The following is a 20,230-nucleotide window of genomic DNA, read 5'->3' on the forward strand; positions in this document are numbered from 1 at the left end:
TTAATTGGTTTAAGAATCTGGTAGCAAAATGTACTTTTACCTCTTGGTGCCACTGTATTTAATTACCATCTCCACCTTTAGCTTCCATGTCTTTCCTACCATAGGCTGTTGATTACACACATGCTCATGGTTTAATTGTAAGGTGTTCATAAGCACAAAGTTGACTGTACTGCAGGGCATTTTTATGTTTTTCTTTTGCAAGATTTGAAATAAAAATAGATAATGAGTATTGCTTTGTTTTATCAGCTAGTTATATGATATTCATCAGGACAGAAATGGAAAGCTGGATGAAAGTTTCTGTCTAATCTATTATCATGGAACAGTCTTAAAATGCTCCTTTTCCTTAACAAGTCATGCTCTGATTCTACATTGCCGAAGAAAAACTTAATGCTTGTCACCAAAGTGTGATAAACCATATGCAGTTATCATTATATAAAGGCAGAGCCAGATGTTTTTAAAGATCTTTCGCCGTTATATTTTTCATTGTGTATGCTGAAATTTTTTTGATTCAACAATTCTATTTCTGGAAATTTTTAATGAATAATTATTGTTACTATCAAGGGTATAAACATATAATGGGATTTGTTGTGTTAAACACTGACATAAAGTTAAGGCTGAAGTGTCTGGTGACATAAATTAGCAGATCACACCCGAGTAGGTGGAAATTATGATATTGTCTTATCTCTGGGTACTTTCTGAGAAACTAATGTATTAACAGGATATATGATATGTTTGGCAAAAAGGGATGAGATAGCCAACTCTATGTGTTTGATTATAAAAATACTAAAAGTGGTCACAGCTATCCATTTTTACTAGTCAATGTACCATTAAACGCATCATTAGATTTTTAAAAATATTTCAACTTTTTCTAACTACTGTTTAATGCAAATGTTTCTATCTCATGCTCTCATTATTTTTCTTTATGTAATGTTTCTGCCTTAAATCGTTCTTATTTTTCCTAAATTCTCTACTCTGTGTGTTTTTTCAATTTATGTGTGTAGGCATCGATAGGACTACTTAAGTGTTCAAGTTATTCCTACTAGGAGAATGTATTTTGATGCTTCTTTCCATTAACTTTTCTGTTAATTCACTAACACACGCTTAATCATTTTGTAGATTTAGTGAGGAATAATTTAGTATTGATGTCATTGGCACACTTTAAATAATCACAATTTACAAATTATTTTCAAGATGCATACATGAAAGTTTTACAATTATCAAAGAATAATAATCACCTGATATCACTAAATTAGCAAGAGTCCTTTAGGGAAGATAAAGTCAGTGTATCAGCAAGTATTTTGTACCGCGTGCAAATTCCTCAAGCAAACTACTGTGGGGAAACAAAGAATTTTAAGAATTGTAAGGCAAAATTCTCAGCCATATAGCCTGACGGAGGAAATTAGATACATTGCTCGGAAAGCCTGACGGAGGAAATTAGATACATTGCTGGGAAAGCGGTAGTCAAAAACTTTATACAAGAAATGCTGAAGAAGGCGAGATAAGTGCTAGAGGTTAGAGGAAGCAAATGCTTCCTTTCGTGTGGGTCAGGAATAAAGACTGAAACTTGTTAGTTTTGCATAGTCCAAGAGAAGAGAGAGCATTTCAGATGAGTGTAATGATAGGAGCAAAGGCTTGTCGAAATGATTTCATCAAGTAGTCTGTGTTGGCCCTTTTAAATTTCATTGTTATTAATAGCACCTACTTTTGTTTCTTGAAACTGAAAACTTCAAGATCATCTGACTCCTCCCTTTTGTCCCTCATGTCTAAACAATGACCAGTTCCTGTGAATGGACCCTGGGCTACATGCTGTCATAAACATTCTTTCACCTGATCTACAAGATTGGCATTTAATGTTCTCACTTAACAGACAGCAAAACTGAGATTCAGACGGTTAAGTCCCTTCCTCAGTGTCTCTCAGCTACTGATGATGGAGCAGGGATCGAAAGAGGAAGTTTTCTCTGATAAATTCTAAATCTCAAGCTGAAATGGAAGAAAGTTGAGAGCACAGAAGAGAGAGAAAAAGAGGAAAGCAAAGAGACCATAGAAAATTACTGCAGAAGTATCATTGGCAAATGGAAGGAAATTATTGTGACATACTCATTATCCATTCCCATACATTGTTGTGTAAAACCCTCACTTGAGACCTGAGCGTATGCAGAAGTATTTCATTAACTATGGGGATCACCTTTGTGCTATTATCCACAAATATTCAGAATTCTTGAGCCGGGAGGCTTTTGAAAAAATAATTATGCAAGTTTTCTGTCTACTTCAGTACACCATGCAGAGAAATTTATATTTTCTACTGACATAATTACTCAGATTTTACATTCTATCACTGATTTAGTTTTCTCCAATACTATTGGTTTGACAGTTTCTACATTTCTTTAAAATGCTTTTAGCTGAAATTCAAGTGCAAATTTTCATTTAAAATTTGTGCTTTTGGCCTTTTGTATCTGTCTTTGCCTTTCAGTTATCTTGAATTAAAACTTATTAGTTTGTTTGTCTGTTTATTTCAACCCTTGGACTGCTTAGATTTTAGAAGAGTTCAAGAAAAGTTTAGCTATTCTTGGTTTATTAAGACTAAAGAAGTAATCTTGGCAGAGTAAGAGGAAGTGATAACTGCTTTCATTTTGAAGCAAGTGAAAAGGCTCTGGATTAGTTAAACTGAGGAGCTTAAACAACAAACATTTATTTTTTTTCAGTTCTGCAGGCTAGAAGTCCAAGATCAAGGTGTGTGCAGGTTCAGTCTTTCCTGAGGCTTCTCTCCTTGACTTGCAGATGGCTGCCTTCTCACTGTACCTTCACATAGCCTTTTATCTGTGTGAATGTATTTCTGGGTCTCTCACTGTGTCTTAAATTTCCTAATCCCCTCTGCTTATAAAGACATCAGTCAGATTGGATTAGGGCTCACCTTAACTTAATTACATCTTTAAAAATTCTGTCTCCAAATATAGTTATATTCTAAGATACTGAGTTAGTGTTTCAACATAAGAATTTTGGGAGACACATTCAGTCTATAACAGGCTCCATGGAGCATTCTACTGAAAAAGCATGGGGTGAACAGTTAGAAATCTGAGCTCAAGTTCTCATTGTTCCTCTCTCTATGGGTCTTCAGAAAATCATTTAACCCTCTGATTCTCAGTGTTCTAATCTGTAAAATGGACATTATGACAGCCAAACTCAGTTAAGTATTCTGAGTACTAAAAAACTTTCGTTCACTGTAAAACCCATAGAGAAATTGACCATGCATATACTTTTTAACCACCCTAGTCCTCAGTTTCTTATTTCTAAATAAAAACAAAACCTATTTTTTGAGTTTTTATGAGGATTAAAGAGCTGTTGCATGCAGAGTTCTTAGTAGAGTGTCTGCATATACAGCACTTAATAAATATTACACGTTACTATTATTTTTCATCTTTCCTCTTCCTTCTACATTCCTTCTGCATGCTCTTCCTTGTGCGTCATCACCCTAATCCCAATTATGGAATAGTTTGAAAGAACATGGCCAGGTTTACAGAAAGAACAAGGGATATCTGATGGTCATAAAATAGGAGGTCTCTATGCTGTGATCATTAGCTGTGGAGTTATCTAACAACAATCCATAACTGTACTGTCTCTGTCAATTCTTAATCTAACAGCTTTCATAATTAAACATTCTTGCTTTCTTACTAACTGTTAATCATCTGTCCTTATTGAAAGGTCCTTAATGAATATTGACTATTTACTCCAAGTAGGTAAGATTTTTGTTTCAAAATGATATTTATTTGAAAATAACAGCCATGTAATATTCTATGACAGCAGATGTTCAAGTAGGTAGATTTCATTATTAAACCTATCTTTCTTTAACAGTCATGAAAACGGTACATCAAGTTAACAGAGATATTAACTGTCTCACCAAGAGGCATGTTTGCGCTTTGTATCATGAATTTCCATTTCTCCTGCCAGTATTTGAGTATATGGGTTGCCATTTTCAAAATGAGAGAGGAAAAAAAGGAAAGCACATATTCCTTTCCTTTTCACTTTTCTTGTTAAAGGAAAGATGCTAAAAAATGATGGCCTTACGAAAGACGGGGGAAGAGGTCCCAGGGAGAAATAGAATATGAAAGTGAGTAGGTGAATTCTTAGGTACGTCAGAAAAAGAAATGTGGAAATATAGTTTTTATACAATGGAAAAGAAAATAATCTATCTAACCTGTAGGCCAACAACCTTGAGGCTGATCCTAGGCACATTTTTGGAAGTCATTGACTTTCATCATATGTTCAGACTTACCCTCATTATCTCATAAGACCAGAGAAAGTGGTAACATGATATATCTAAATTTTGGCAAAAAGCTAACCAGGTATTTTATATTTTTTAAACAAATAGAGAAATTCTAGATGATAATTGTTTGGATTCATAATTGACATGTTCAAAGAGTCCAAATTCATAGATTGATGTTTATGAAATATTGACTCTACTTAGCCTGGCCTTATTATTAGTTGCTAATTTTAAATAAAGATGAAGATATAAAAGTCATTATCACATTTTCTGGTTTGAAAGAGAAATAAGATGGAGAGGAAGTTAACATGCTAGATGACAGAATAGGATCTAAAAGATGTTTCAGGTAGGAAAAGGTGAAACTTATTGGAGGCGAACATAAAGCTAAAAGTATATAAAATATTGCATTGGAATTCCAGACACCATAAATATAGGATGGAGGAAGCATGACTTGATAGCGCCATCTGTAAATAAAGTAAGCTCATGGGAAATAGCAGTGTGATATGGCTGCCAGAAAAATGCCATGCTGGCTTCCGCTCTTTTAATAGATCAGGGTGTCTCAGATGAGGCAAAGCTCTGCCACTCCACTCCACCAATAACATCTTCTCATACATGAGTTCCTTTCCGAACACCTCATTTTTAGAAGGTTGTGCACAAACTGAAACATGGTCAGGGAGCAAAGAGGAGAGTGAGAGAAGTGGAAATAGTGTCTGATGAGCAAGAAATTTGCCAAAGGAAAACTCAGGGGACAGAGATTGTTTTCATGGGAAAGTGTTATAGCACCTGGTGGAGTTTATGGTCATGAGGGCAGGAGATGAGGTCTCGTGAAATGGTAGGGGTGCATTAGTTCTCAAGTCAGGAAAACCAAGGGTTGGAGTCCAAGCCATTCTGTAAGAGACTGTTGGCCACAAAGAGCTGCTGCTCTGCCTTCCACAAAGCATCTGGGCGCCAAGGACACCATCCCTGCAGCACCACTACTCGTCCTGGCCAGGTATGGTCTCCACAGATCAGCTCTGACCCACACTGTCCACACCAACTCCCACCACTGTCATCTGAGCCAGTTGTGGAGCCAAAACACAGAGGTGTTCCCTGCCTCCTTCCATGTGAGGCTCTCCCTCCCATCTCAAACAGCCACCAGTGGGCTCATGGACTCCCTAAGGCATTGACTTTTAGAAAATTGATTTTCTAAGTTGAATTGAAAAGTTTAAAAACAGTGGAAGCCTGAGGAGAAACCATATGAGAAGACTTTCTCTCCCTGCCAATGAAATTCATTCATTTCAACCACCTTATTATCTCCATTCCTGCACCTTTTATCTTGCTTTACATTTTTAAGGTAATGAGTTGCCTTCGAATTATTATGTCAACTGTCTGGCAAAGTTCTTATGTTTCTTTGATTTTATGACCCTAACATTTCCTAGAGGTAGCTGGTGTCAGTTTGAGAGACAGCTAGAGTAGTGAGTAGAAAATAGACCTTAGCACCAGAAAACTTTAAATTTAAATCCTTGCTCTGCCACTTTCTAGCTATGTGACCTTGGGCAAGTTAATATAAGTGGTGATTAATTTAATCAATGAAAGTTTGCTGAATACCTCCTGTGATGCCAAGCTCTGTATTTGTTTCTGGTAGGAAAGATTATGAAAAATGTTAAAGAAAAAAATAGGCTCAAGATATGTGAGATTTTGATCTACTCCCATATATCAAAAATACTTATTTTTCTCATGGTAGGAATAATGAAAATAAGAACTCCATAGTGTTGCTAAGACAGATTAATATAAAGTTCCTAGGAGAAATTACGTCATGTTGATTCAGCAAATAATTTCCTTCCTTAGTTCTCCTTCTCTTTTATATCTTCTTTTCTACTTGAGGCCTTTGTTTGTAGAGGAATATCATACAAGGGTACTCTTTGTGTGTAATCAAGACAGACCTGTAGGTGCTTTAAGCGATAATATCTCTTATTCGTTTCTGCCCTTGAGGCACTAACAGTCTCTTGAGTATGCTGTGACATTTCTCAGGCCTGTGACCTTATAAATGTATAGTGTTATTTAATTTAGTTCTGAACATTTTAAGTAAACACTTTAATTTTCTAAATATATTTAATTACTATTAGTAGAGACCATAAACAGTTTATAGTTGCTAAGAAGTTTTTGGCCAACTCATTTTTTTTTTAGGTGTACAGCCTAGATGTTACAAGCTCCAGGAAGCATTCTTTGATTACTTAGATTTAGTTCAGTTCCTGCTCTGAAATCCCCACACTTCTCTATAATGGGAAGCAATGCAGTGATGTGTCCATAAGTTTAATTCAGTCCTTGGATCATGCCATCCTGGATTCAAATTTCAGCTTCGCCTCTTAGTGGACTCTGGCAAGTTACTTAACCTAAGTCCCCTCCCTCATCCACAAATTGGGATTAATAAAACGAGGTTAAAGGTTAAAGGAAAGATTAATAAAACGAGGTATGGAGTGCCTGCACAGTGCCGAGCACCTGGTGAGCAATTAGTAAGTGTGAGGTTCTGTCATCATCATCATCACCATCTTCACTGTAATTGTTTGTTGATATGCTTGTCTTTCTCAATTGACTGAGGACCATATCTCTGTCTTCCTCTTATCCCCACCTCCTAACATAGTTTCGGACACATAATAAGAGTTTAGTAACTTGATTGTTGAATGGTTGAGATGAATTTTGGTGGCTCAGATGACAGCAGTTGCTGCTGGGGTTCTACAATGCCTCCTCCTTAAAACACATAATTTTCATCTGTTATGCCCTCAAAAGCAATGAGATGAGGCCTGGTTCCTTCAAGAGGAGCTCCTAGACAGAGCAGGTGAGATCATGTAAAGCCCACAGCATCTTAGAGCTAATACAAAGTATGGGCTGATACCTACTGGCTATTCAGCTAGGTTAGACATGCATGTGATTGGGGGGCTGCAGACCCAAGTAGAAGAATTTAGAAGACAGGTGAGTTGGAGCAATAGAGCTATTTTTCAGATTTCATTTTTTTATCTAGCACCATATTATTTATGGAATTTGCTTTAAGGATAACACTTAGCTAAGTACTAACAAATAATAAATGCAAATAAATAATAATAATTAGCCAGAATTGGTGCTACTTCTAAATAAGGAAAAACTGATATTTACTACAAATGTAAGGAATATCCATCAGATCTTAAACAATTCATTAAGGGAGTGCATTATATTATGACCCTGCTCACCTGCCTTCTAAATTTCATCACAAAGCATATTTCAAATGAGTAATAATCTGTGATTGCATTGGCAAAAATATATTTCTAATATCAGTGAGATATCAAAAGCATTTTACCATGTAAGTACTCTAGTCTAATTCTAGGGCTTGCCATTCCACAGAGGCCGAAACTTTGCTATAGAAGAGCTTCATTTACACTTCCCGGGCAATGTAAGACATAAAGTCAGATTCCAGATGATTTTCCAACAGTTCATGTTCATTTGCATCCATTGCATTTACCCAAATACACCATAGGAGGGCAGCACACACCTGGTTAACTTAAACAGAACTGCATGTCTCATGGCCTTATCAAAATCGTTACCTAAATTAGTCTAAGATATTCCAAAATTACCACCTAGGTAGGAAAACTATTAGCAAAGAAAAAAGGAGCATAAAAGAATTCATCCTTTAAGACTCTGAGTTTCTACAAAAGGAAATCAATGAGCTAATCATGCTGCAAAGTGGAAAAACAAACAATTAAAGAAAAAAATTCCCCACAGCTACGAAAAAAGAAATATTTGTTACATTTGAAGGACCTTTACTGAGTGTGTAATCTGAATACCAGATACTAAATGAGAATCAGATCTTCTTCCTATTAATAAGCAATAATTGATAAATTACTCTTCAACAAAAACTATAGCCTCATTAATTCAAGGCTGTAAATCCAGAATTTGTGACAATTTGGCTTAAATATTATCTACATAACGTATAGGGAAAGAGGTATGCTAATAAGCATATACATAGGCTAAGCAGTTAGCAAGAGCATATGCTGCAAGTATTTAAGAATAATTGAAGTTTTAAGTCTAACTCTAATTTTAACTTTTTTGCAAAATCTTTTCGCAGAAATATAATCCATGCATTATAACCAGCCTCCCTGGTGATTCTAGAATGGTCAGCCTGGTACCAGTAAACAGACTGTTCTCCGATTATTTTAGAACACCCAGCACATGGTCTTTCTTGGCATAGATGATTAACATAACTGATCAGCTAAAGCATAGACTTTTACTAGGTAGCACTTTGTCAACCTAGTGTGAGTTATATTATGTGACTTTAAAATGGCCAAAAATAAAACAAAAGTAGATTTCCCATTTGGGTTAGCTTTCTCCATCTGTCCAAATTACTAACAATTACTGTATAATAAACATTCTAAGATTTCTGCTATCAATTCTTGCTTTTGATAAATAAAATCTATTTTCAGAAAACTGTAAAGATGATTTCCTTCTCCAAAATCCTTTTATCAATCATGGAAAAGATTATATTGCATGCTTTTCTCAGTGTGCTCCTATGGGACTGATGATATGGCTGTGTGTCTTGACAAAGTCAGTTAGTGAATATATTCCACTTTAGAATAGCAGATCTAAGTGCTAAGCAAGTAACTATCATCATGTTCCAGTTCAGGACTTGAAGATTTTTGATTATATTAATAGACACTTTATTTTTAGATGTATCGAAGTACCAAATATGAATGGCCACATATGTCCTAATATACTTGAGAAATCTCACTACTAATTTTGTCACTAATTTTTTAATACTGTATTTAAGAAAAGAAGTCTTATCTTTTCTATTGGCATGATTCGGTGGGGGGAGAAAGGTTTAATTCAGATATTTTGTGTGAATGCACATTCCTCACTAAATCTCTCAGGCAACTGCTTTAGTTACCATTACTAACATAATGCTCTGTCGTCTCTTTGTATACATGTCTAATTTATCAGTTTCTTATAGATTGTCAGCAGCCTGCTGCCTCCGTACCGCCACAGTGCTCACAACTAGACGGGAGGCAAGACTGCCCTACTGTCAGGTAAATTCAGACGTCCTTTCCCTCTGCACCCAGATGCATGTCAGATCCATAGACCCCAATCTCTCCTTTCCAAACATAACTGTATTTGCTACATTTTATTTGAAAGATGGGTGACACAAACACACATTGGATACTTGAGGTCCATATGTGCTCTGTGAAATTCCAAGAGAGTTAAGAGTTTATTTTCCTGGCCGTTATTGGGCAGACTAAAGGTTTACTCACTGGTGTAGTAAATATTTGGATTAGTTCAGTGTTTCATTACCTTCCAAAATAGAAAACCTGGAATTGTTAGGATGTTTGGCTTATGTTTTCAGTTGTTTGTATTTTGTCCTTAGAATATCATTCTCAGGCAAACAATCAGGAAGGATATAAAGCACATCTTATGTCTATTCCAAGACAACTTTATGAAAGTGTTTCTGTTTTCTGTCTATTCAATGACCCTCATTAAAACTGAAATTGAAAGGTGGGGAAAAATTTATAATTGGCATTCAGAAAAAGAATATATGCAGTGATAGAGCCCTCTGGGTGAAAGTAACTGGAAAAATTTTAAAGACAGGTTTGCATACTTCCTGGACACTAAACTAGAGAGTTTGCTGACAATTTATATTCCAGTGAAAGCTTTGCAAATCCATTATGAAATCACTCTCCATCCTGGGTGAGTGTCAGAGCACCCCATCAGGACCTCATCTTCTTCCTGTAATACTTCATATCCAGTTAACTGGCTTCTGATGATCCCAAGTTTTAAAATCTGGTGTGGCTTTTATATCTGCTTATCGTTCTTTCCTCATTTTAATGTATCTGTTGTTCTCCTACCAGGGCAAGGACTTCTTTTGAGTAGGGGCAGGCCCAAACATATTTCCATGTGTGTCTGAGGAATGGATGTCAGTAGTAGACTGCATGGGGTCATGGGTTAGCCGGAGAGCTGTGGAGCCACAGTGCTGCCCAGAAACACAGCAGCAGCCAAAGCCCCCGCGTGACTTGGTCTCTGAGGCTGTTATATAGCCAGCTGTCTGTGTGGGAAAGTGGGTTAGCAGGAAAAGTACATGATTAAATAGGCCCCAAGCCAGTGTCCCCCGATCAATGTCTCAGCCTGCCATTTCCATCACTTCCAGCAACAGGGTTTTTACTTTGGGAAAGTTCTTTAAAAACATACAAATGCCATTTTATAACAGGAGCCAGCTATAGAGTAATTTCAATTATATAAGTAATTAAATATAATAATTATAAGTGTTCAAACCCATCTCATTGGGATTCTATGTGTGTAGTGGTGAAGAACGTGAACTCTTAACCTGTAATCTGTTCTCCATCAAACACCCCTCTTCCCACCCAGGGCCTGGGATGGCGACAGGCACATGACAGGTGTTCAGAACTGTTGTTTCCAGGAATGAGTGAAGGAGCTCAGGAGTCAGACTGCTTGGGTTTGAATTCCACCTCTAACACCTACCAGTTGTGTAATCTTAGAAAGTTGCTTTTGCTGCCTGAAATTGCATTTTTTTCACTTGCAAAGTAAGACAGGGAGTGAGGCACAGACCTGGCCCCATCGTGTGCTCTTGATACCTGTTATGGCTATTAACCTTTCCTCAGGACAAAGACCCACTGGCTCCTTTGTAGCCTTTCTCATTTGCTTGAGCAAAGAGTGGAAAGGCTGGTGGAGAATATTTTTAACTTCATTTCACCTTTCTTTTATTGGAGAACCAGTTTGACAAAACAGTTACCTGTCCCAGTTTCATATCTTCTGAAAAAAACGGATTTTAGATTGCTTGCTACCTCCATATGGATGATTTACTTTAAGGAAAAGCAATTTAATGAATTACAACTGTTTCTGGTTTCCACCCACGTGAATATAGCATGGTCCAGAACACGTTTCTACGGTCCCCCCTTGTGGTCCGCACAGAGAAATGATAAAATGCATGCAGAGCTGAAAAGGCTGTCCTCTTCAGAGTTCACCGGGATTATGAGTGGCTTCCTTCCCACCCATGCCCGCTACCAGATGGATTGATTTTAACTCCCTCCTTGCCCTTTTCACTTCTTTCTGGCAGAAAAGTTAACACATAGCCAAACTTTGAATTCTTATCGTATACAACTTAAATTCTTTACCCTTGTTAGTCATCACAACCCCCATAAGGTAAGCACAGTTATTACAGCCATTTTAAAATGAGGAAACCAAGGTTTGAGGAGGTAACATGACTTGTCCACGGTCACCCATCCTGAAAGCAACTGAGCTCAATGACTCTGGCACCCATTCTAACCATCAGCAAACACGCGACACCCCACGCTTTAGTTGTGCTGTGAGGAGCAAAGTCAGAAGATTATTTAAATAATCCATGTTGGCACTTTATCTCTGAATCGAAAAGGAATGTTTGTTTAACAAGAAACAAAACGTGCTAAGAATGTTGAGTGATTTCATATCAGGTGTTCTATCTGTTTCTCACTTTAAAAATGGTTTTACTTCCTTCAGTTTATACATATATTCGAATAACTTTTTAGGTGTATGGTTTTGAATAAAAACATTGTCTCATATTTAAAAATATAAACTCATATGTGCTTTTTACAGACCAATTCTATTGTAGAGTAAGTTGTTTATAGATAATAGAAATGATGTGGAACAGATGCCCAAAGTGTTGCAGCCCTGGATGTAATATTTAAATATAGAAAGAGGTTTGGTATTTAGCACTTCTCCTCAACAACTTGCTTGCTTAGGGGGAAAAACATTCTGAATATATACCCATTTTATATCTTAGTAATAGTTCCTAGGCCTACTGTTCACAACATGGTTTTACCTACATAAAGTAAGCTCTTGAATGGTATAGGTTGAATGATAAAAGAGCTCTTAAAGATATTTAGGAATCAGAGCTGAAACTGAATTCATCCTATATCTGAAATGATTAAAACATATCAAATATTTACATTTGAGAAATAATTTCTTAATCTGTAAGCCAGAAATATGCTTCTCTCATATAATATACAGTGTGATTGCATTTTATGCAAATTTAAAAAGTAATACTATAATATAAAATATTTATACTCTCATTTTACGTAAGAAATCTGAAATAATGGAAAAAAATTATTTTTCAATTACAGTTGACATTAAATATTATATTGGTTTTAAGTATAACACATAGTGGTTAGACATTTATAGAACCTACGCAGTGATCCCCCCGATAAGTCTAACCCACTTGACACCATACTTAATTATTACAGTACTACTGGTTATATTCCCTATGCTGTAATTAACATTTCCCTAACGATTTTGTAGCTGCCAATTGGTACTTTTTAATCCCCTCACCTTGAAAAAACTTTTAATTATCGTGAATGTATCATGTCAAGGTATTGGGCCAATGAACCCCAGCCTGTGTTTCAGCTGTTGCTCCTTGTCTTCCTTTATCAATAAGAGTATTGAACTACACGCAGTCTTCAAAAACTGATTCTTCTTATGCTACTTGCCATAACTTACGTTGAATAACATGTTTAATCCCCTGAAAAGAAACTGATTCTAGATTATGAATATTTAATGGGAAGAAACCCTGTCGAGTCTGTGGGAAGGTCTGTCTGCTGCTGTTTCCTGGGCCATCTGACCTGTCTGGAGGGTAGAGGAAGAATCTTGCCATGCAGTATTTTCTCGGTCCTTTTGTTAAAGCTCCAGGTCTCTCATGTTTACCAACCATGTTTTAAAAAGAGATAGGAAAAATTTTTATCACTGGTTGTTCTAACTAGTACAGAAGAGCATGTCTCCTTTTAAACTAAATTTATAGCAGTTCAAAGACTTTAGGAAGAGAGACCTCAAGCAGATCGATATTTTACATAATTATGATTTTGTATCAAAATTGAAGAGATATACACAAAAGATAATTTCAGTACCAAAGATTAAAATTTTAATGCTAATTTTAAATGAGTTCAATGGTAATATTAGCCCCCCCAAAAAAACCCATAAAACTATGTTTATATAAATAAATAATAATAATAAACTTTGAATAGTTTTCTCAAACACTACCTATGGCAGAAATGAATTCTGTAGTACCAAATTCATGATATAAGGGTGGAAAGCAGAGTTTTAGGAAAACACCAGTCTCTTTCAATAAAACAAAAATCCACATAGTGGAATTTCTCTCTCGTTAGATTTCAAAAGGTCTGAACCTAACTGGGATTTGCAATTTTACCTTAGGAAATTCAATAAGTTTACTTTCTTATTCTTCAGGATTATTTCTCACCACATTGATGAGCCTGAGTGTTTTGTGTTTATTTAAACCAGAGGCTCTCAGAGGTCTACTTAATAGAATATGTCTTAACTCTTTAGTCTTATTTAAACTACCAAGCTAAAGCATATTAGGATTCCCTTGGCAAATTGAATTCACATCTACCAGAGAACTGATTTAGAATCTTAAAGCCTTGGTCCAGCACCAGGAGCTTGTTAGAAATGCAGATTCTCAGGGCCCACCTCAGATCTGTGGAACCAGAATCTGCATTTTACCAAGCATCCCAGGCAGTTGATATACACATTAAAGTTTGAGAAGAATTGATCTAAAGAAACCTCACAACTAACCCAGACACCTAAGGGAAGGAGACGGTGTGCAAAAATTGAAAAAAGCAATCCCAAGGAAGAGTTTACATGTCATTCCCTAACAGGTCTTACTTTTCCATTTTGTTCATGATTTTGAAAAGCTGCAGTTGTCTTGGCATGCTTCCTTTTCCTTTTTCTAAATTTTTTTTTTCCTTTTCAAAGCATGCTCAGGGGAGAGAATTGGCATGCTTTAGATTCAAATGATTTTCCGTGCGAAATTTCTGTCTGTTTGGTTTTTTTAATTTCTGTGAAAATAATGTGTCTGTCTAACCCTACACGTATACCTGGCCCCTTATAAATGCGTTTCTTGCTGACATGCTTGTTTCTCATTTTCAGTCCTGACAGAGCTCTCCCTGACGAGCAGCCACATTCCAGCTCGCAGTGCTCCCCTCTCCACTGTCTCTCCAAGCCTCCGTACCCCTAGTCTTCATCTCCTGTCGACGAATATCTGGGGTGAACATTTCGTAGCCACACCCAGGATACTGCCCACGATCCAGCGGGTGTTTTCTTCTCAGTTGTTAGATGTATGATGGGATTAGTGCCCATCATTTTGGAAGACGAAAGGAAGTTGAGAAGAATAACAACACACAGACTCCAATGTTGTAAAATGTTTTTTGATTTCTCTAAGTCACAGATAAACTTCTGCAATCAAATGGCTACAGTTCTGTTAAATGACTGCAGTTCCTGTAAACAAAACAAAACAAAACAGGACACATGTATCTCAAATGTCTGGCTTTACCTCGATAGCATAAGAGAGACCTAAGACAATGTAAAATACATAGACCGTAAAATCATCTTTCTTCATATTTCACATTTGGCTATAGAAGTTGATTCCAATATTTTTTCATCATTGATATTTATTTTGTATTTTATTTGCCATATGATTTATGTCTACAAAATTCATTTCTGTGAGAGGTGAACTTAATTCATTTATTTTTAAATAAGCATAATTTGCTCAATTAATTATGAGTTTTAATTTAGTTCGAAACCTGGAATTGGCCAGACGGTCATTTTTCTTGCACAAAATGATAAATAAGGTGCATCAGAATGTTAACAATAACGATTTTGCTGCTACACTTACATTGTTTATGCACTTATTTTCTAATCAATAGCTCATAAACTGCTGGGTTTTTTTCTTTTTTACTAGAATTCTTCACTGGACATTAAGTAAATCTAAGAAAGAGACTATGTTATGAGTCATTGACTTATTCAACTTTTGACGGCATCTTTAATTTTTAAAAATTGCAGACAAGTAGATGCACTGGTGCTGCTCCCGTGTGTGTGTGTGTGTGTGTGTGTGTGTGTGTGTGTGTGTGTGTGTGAGAGAGATAACGTTAAAGAACGCTAAATAACATGAAGGGAAAAATGGTGTGTTTATTTACTGACCAGAACTTTTTTTTTACTTCTCCCAAATTCAGGGTCCTATTATGAGTCTTTCCTGCTAAAAGGTACCAAGTATAAATGGAAAAAATAGATAGATAGAAAGATAGATAGATAGATAGATAGATAGATAGATAGATAGACAGATAGATAGATGTAAGTTAGCCTTCAGTTAATGAATTTACCCAGAAAGTGTTCAAATTTTGATTAAAAATGTGTTTTGTTGTTGTTTTTTTCATAACGAATCTTCCTTGCCAAAAAAACAATAGTAATAAACCTTAGCTCATTGTCTACTTTTGACAAACACTCAGGTGCCTACAATCATTATACATATTGAGATTAATACATATTCCTAGGTAATTTACTTATTCTGCTGGGTAACTTTTTCGACTTGATTTAAGGCAGTGGATTTTCATAGCAAAATTTCTTTTGCTCATAATCTGACAAACAAGGAAAACAGCTAATTGAGCTGAAAGGTCTAACACTCTTGAGCTCCTTAACTATCAAGTGCTGCCCACACAATTGCTCCTAGTCTTGATTCCTTGTTTAGCCAGGTAGCCTTAACTTATTTAAAACCATAACAGTTTGACCTTTTCATGTAACAATATCTGTAACTTCTCTTTAAAACAAAAAGAATCCTCACTGTTCACACAAAAGAAAGTTAACAATGCAGGGCTCTAACAGTGGAGATCTAGTTAGAGCCACCAAGCTTATTGAGTGGAAGAGGGAGGGACATTAAGAAACGGTTCATCAAAGATGGCAGCCAGTCAGTAAAGTCATAAAGCACAGTGCAGGAGCTTTCATCAGTCATACACCTATTAGTTTAGTGTTCACTATTACCAAAGCAACCAAGAGGTTTTGAGTTTCATATATGAGTGCTATTTTCAACAGTGTCATTTATTATGCAACTTAGAATACTTGGAGATCTTCACCTTAAATAGGGATTCAGGTTAAAGTACAGAAACAAATCTTCATAAAATCTTGGTCACAACTGCCTAACCTTCTGTCCTTTCCTATCTGCATTGCCTTGCTGTTTCTAAATATCTTAATTTTATTGGTGTTGTATCTGCCTAGTACCAATATTAATGAGACAGTGTGGATTATATTAGAGTTCAGTTAAAGGACGCTACTCCCCACCACACACACACACTTCTGCTTTATTTTTTCCTTCCTTCCTTCCTTCCTTCCTTCCTTCCTTCCTTCCTTCCTTCCTTCCTTCCTTCCTTCCTTCCTTCCTTCCTTCCTTCCTTCCTTCCTTCCTTCCTTCCTTCCCTCCTTCTTTTCCTCCCTCCCTTCCTTTTTATTTTTGTTATTTCTTCTTCAGGCATCATGTGTTTGGACCTGAGAAGTAGCATAGATGCAAAGTTGATTTTTAATGAAAACTTACTGTACCTGAGGGAAAAATACGCCTTTTAAAAAAGTACCTCAGAACATCTTCCTCTATTGCCTCATCAATTTTGTTGGCAGTACAGGGAATTCAGCAGTAAGTTTGTCTCTGTGTAACTATAGGGCAGTAATGCTTACTGACAGCACAGTACTGCATTTTTGCTCCCTTACTCTGTATTTGTGACCTGATGAAAGGCCGAGTCACAGAGAACACATTTATTTCTTCCAATATAAAGTTTTTGAACTCTATTATATATGAATTTTATTTCAGTTCCTTTATGTTAGCAGAGTGGGAAATCTTCATTTAGAAATACCAATTCTATAAAAACTTTAATTTTAGCAAAGCTTTGACAAGAAGATATAGAAACTTGAAAATAAATGTCTAATTTTCAGCACATAATTAGATAATAGTCCTTCAGCAATGAGAGAGAATTCCATGCATTTACACTGTGGCATCATTTAGTAGAATTTAAATGGAGCCATATCTATATTTATAGGCATTTAAAATGAATGAATATGTGTAGCATTGATAACATCAATGCCTGTAGAGAAACATGAGGATTCAAAAGGAAACTGAAAAATTGAAGAACTAGTGAAAATCAAAAAGAACAAACCTCAGTAAGACCAGCCGAAGACGAATAGGCGGGTGGAAAGGACTGCGGAAACACAATAAAACCCTGGCTAATTATTGCAAACAGTGGGCAAAGATTAAAAGTAACTAGCAAGGTTACCAGGTTGTTTTTAAAAAGTAAGCACAATTACCAAACTGAAAAGATTAGCATGCAGAAGTGCTCTTTCTTACTGAGGATTTTTCTTCATTAGAACATAAAATAAAAAGGAGCAATACACTGTTTTTGGCCTGAGTGCGCAGGGCCACACAGGGCCCTCAGATTAAACTTTCCAGGCTCCTGATTCATCACATCCCTTTCATGTATTCAGTTTTGTCTTGATAAGAGGGATTTGGATAACTTCAAGAAAATAAAGTTATTAAATAAGAAAAGACCTATTTAGAAAGATTATACTTTAGCCTAAGGAAAAAGGTACACTAGTGATCTGAAGAAAATTTAATAAACGGTTAGTGCCAGCTATAGATATCAGCACTAAAACCCGAAAAAGAAAAACAAAGTCTTCAGTGTGAAGAATTTATATTAATTTCTAGAAAACAGATTCTTAGCAGTGGAAAATTAATCATCGAAATTGATAATTATAAGGAAGATTTGATTTTTTAATTAAATGTTATTGGTCGTCTAGTAAGGATTAAGTGGCAAGATACGATAATGTATTATCATTCTAGAATTTCACAATCCAATGATTCCTTTATTTTAAGTTTAAAGATGAAGTTATTTTGTTTAGTCATAAAATATTTTATTAGTCATAAAATATTTTATTCCTTGAAAATAAGATAGCAATCTTAATTTTTCCAAAATATTTGGTAAAAAGCAAACATGATTTTGGGTATTTTTTCTTGCAGCTGCATTTCATAATATCTTTGAAGCTGTCCAGATTGTAGTAATTTAATATAAAAAGCCTCAATTGTCAGAGTCCAAGCAGTGAGAGAGAAACCAACAGCTTCAAGAATACTTTAGAAATAGGAGGTATGCAATCCCATAGAGGGTAAATGCCTCTCAAACCTTGTTTTCTTAAAAGAATCATCAATAAATTATTTCCTTTTTCCTTGCTCTGGAAAATATTCTGGAACATCTTAAGTCGTTCTGTTTTAAACAAGCATGAAGCATCATCGATCAAGAAAACTATAAATGTGAACATTTCCTGGTATTCTGCATTAAATAAAATCAGTAATTCTCGAGTGGTAATTACAAACGATGAAAAAGAAATAAAATATGTTTTATACGAGGTTTAGAATGGCAAGCTTAATGTATAATCGTTCTAATCAATCAGCCAAAAGACATAATCTGTCTCTCAGAAAGACACATCAGGGGAAACCGATTTCTGGTAAGCAACTACTGGTTTCAACCGAAGGATGCCGCAAATGCATTAATATTGTAGATATAAAGTAGGATTAGATTCAAAAGGAACTCTTAGGATAAGGTTTACAATTTTAAAAATTTGCCCTCCGACTTTTTGTTTGTTTATAAACCAGAGTGGTTTGAAAATAGTGCTTGTATTTAAGATTGCAAAATTTACAAGAATGTTTTCACATAAATGGAACATAATTCTTCAAAAAACTGTTGAACTGGAGGTGTGATAGGTAGTATGATCAGTGCTATTATTGGCATAATTTTTACCTTAAAATCAATTTCTATGGACATACAAGACCAACCTAGCCTCCCGAGTGATCTTTTCCATTGTCTGTAATAATGCTCTCAGATGAGTTGTGTCTGTAATTAAATTTATCTTTATTTAAATGCTAACTGCCACTGACCCTGGTATATTGCATTTATAGTCTGATTCTGTTATAATAACATCTGAAAGATTTCATTTAGACATCTCTTCCGTCCTACTCAAAATATCACAGAAATGGATATTTATTATTAAAATAAGTTCTTCAATTGAGGGTTTTCCAGAAATAATACCCTACTTGTGAAGAAGAGCAGCAATTAACTGCCTTTAGTGTAAGGGTGTGAGTGCATAAAAGAATGCTGTGTAAAATGTTTGCATGAGATATTTCGCATCATGTAAGCTTTCCCATATTCATAATATGAACACTATAGAAGTCTTATTTTCCTGTGATTTCTCCATTAGGAATGTAAGGAGATTGGTACCTATATCTGATCTCCTTTCCATATTGAAATGCATGGCTCTAATCCTCAGTGTATTTTTATACCCTTCCTCTGGAGTTATTTAAAATTTGTCTTATTTAAAGTAATGTTTAGATAAACCGTTGAGCCAGATAATTTCTGTGATCGGAATTTAATTGCTCTATAACATTGGTTGAGAACACATTTTAACTTTTTTTCTTTCAGAATTCTCTGATCATTATGGTTCTCTAATGAAAACACTGAGAAGAAAATTTGATGCATTTTAGCGTGACTGTTTTTCTTTTTAAAAAGTAGTTTTAAAATAAAGATCAGAGAACTATAAAGAGAAATGTCATTTTGTTGACAAATCATTATTTGATAATAATGGAGATACATGGAGATACAGAATGAAGCATTTTGTTGTTTGGATTCATAGTATGATTGTGTACCAAATCTTAAGAGGAAGTAAATGATTTTAACATTATTGCCACAAAATTTTTAAGCTCAATGGTTTGACTGTTAGAGTCGATTAAATAATTCTTTGAAAATCTTTTATGACATTTTTTGTAATCTACTCAGTGTTTTCATTTGCATGATTATGCACATGTGATGAACCATACATAAATCTGATACTGCATTTCTTCCAAGTATTAATATTTGTGTAATGAGTGTCCAACCTCAATTTGTACACTGTATGATTATCGTTGTAAAGATTCTGCTATTCCTATATTTAATTGCAATTTTGTTATGCTTTTGGGGGTTAAATTATGTGAAGCATTTCCACCTAATGATAATACCATATGAAAACATGACTTAAAGACCTAAGAAACTCTTTTGTGGCTAATTATTTTTTAAAAATTCAAATTTCAAAGGAAACATGTTCTCAAAGACATGTGCATTTATTTTAAATTAAAAAAAA

The 20,230-nt window shown here is 35.4% G+C and overlaps 1 protein-coding gene across 10 annotated transcripts in view; it reads left to right on the plus strand.

The window, feature by feature from the left end:
* BICD1 (BICD cargo adaptor 1) overlaps positions 1–20,136 on the plus strand; it is a 179,659-nt gene extending 159,523 nt beyond the window's left edge. For 5 of the 10 annotated variants that reach the window (XM_023532397.1, XM_023532394.1, XM_023532395.1 and 2 more), the window contains one exon: positions 14,183–20,136. In XM_023532397.1, coding sequence (XP_023388165.1) covers positions 14,183–14,376 — 194 coding nt within the window. In that variant the 3' untranslated portion in view covers positions 14,377–20,136. Of the gene's footprint in view, positions 1–9,202; positions 9,289–14,182 lie in introns of all 10 variants that reach the window. The other 5 variants (XM_023532396.1, XM_023532399.1, XM_011363139.2 and 2 more) reach the window with 3 other exon arrangements.
* The last annotated feature ends 94 nt before the right edge of the window (positions 20,137–20,230 follow it).

Source organism: Pteropus vampyrus, unplaced genomic scaffold (genome assembly GCF_000151845.1).
Source record: "Pteropus vampyrus isolate Shadow unplaced genomic scaffold, Pvam_2.0 Scaffold82, whole genome shotgun sequence".
Lineage (NCBI taxonomy): Eukaryota > Metazoa > Chordata > Mammalia > Chiroptera > Pteropodidae > Pteropus > Pteropus vampyrus.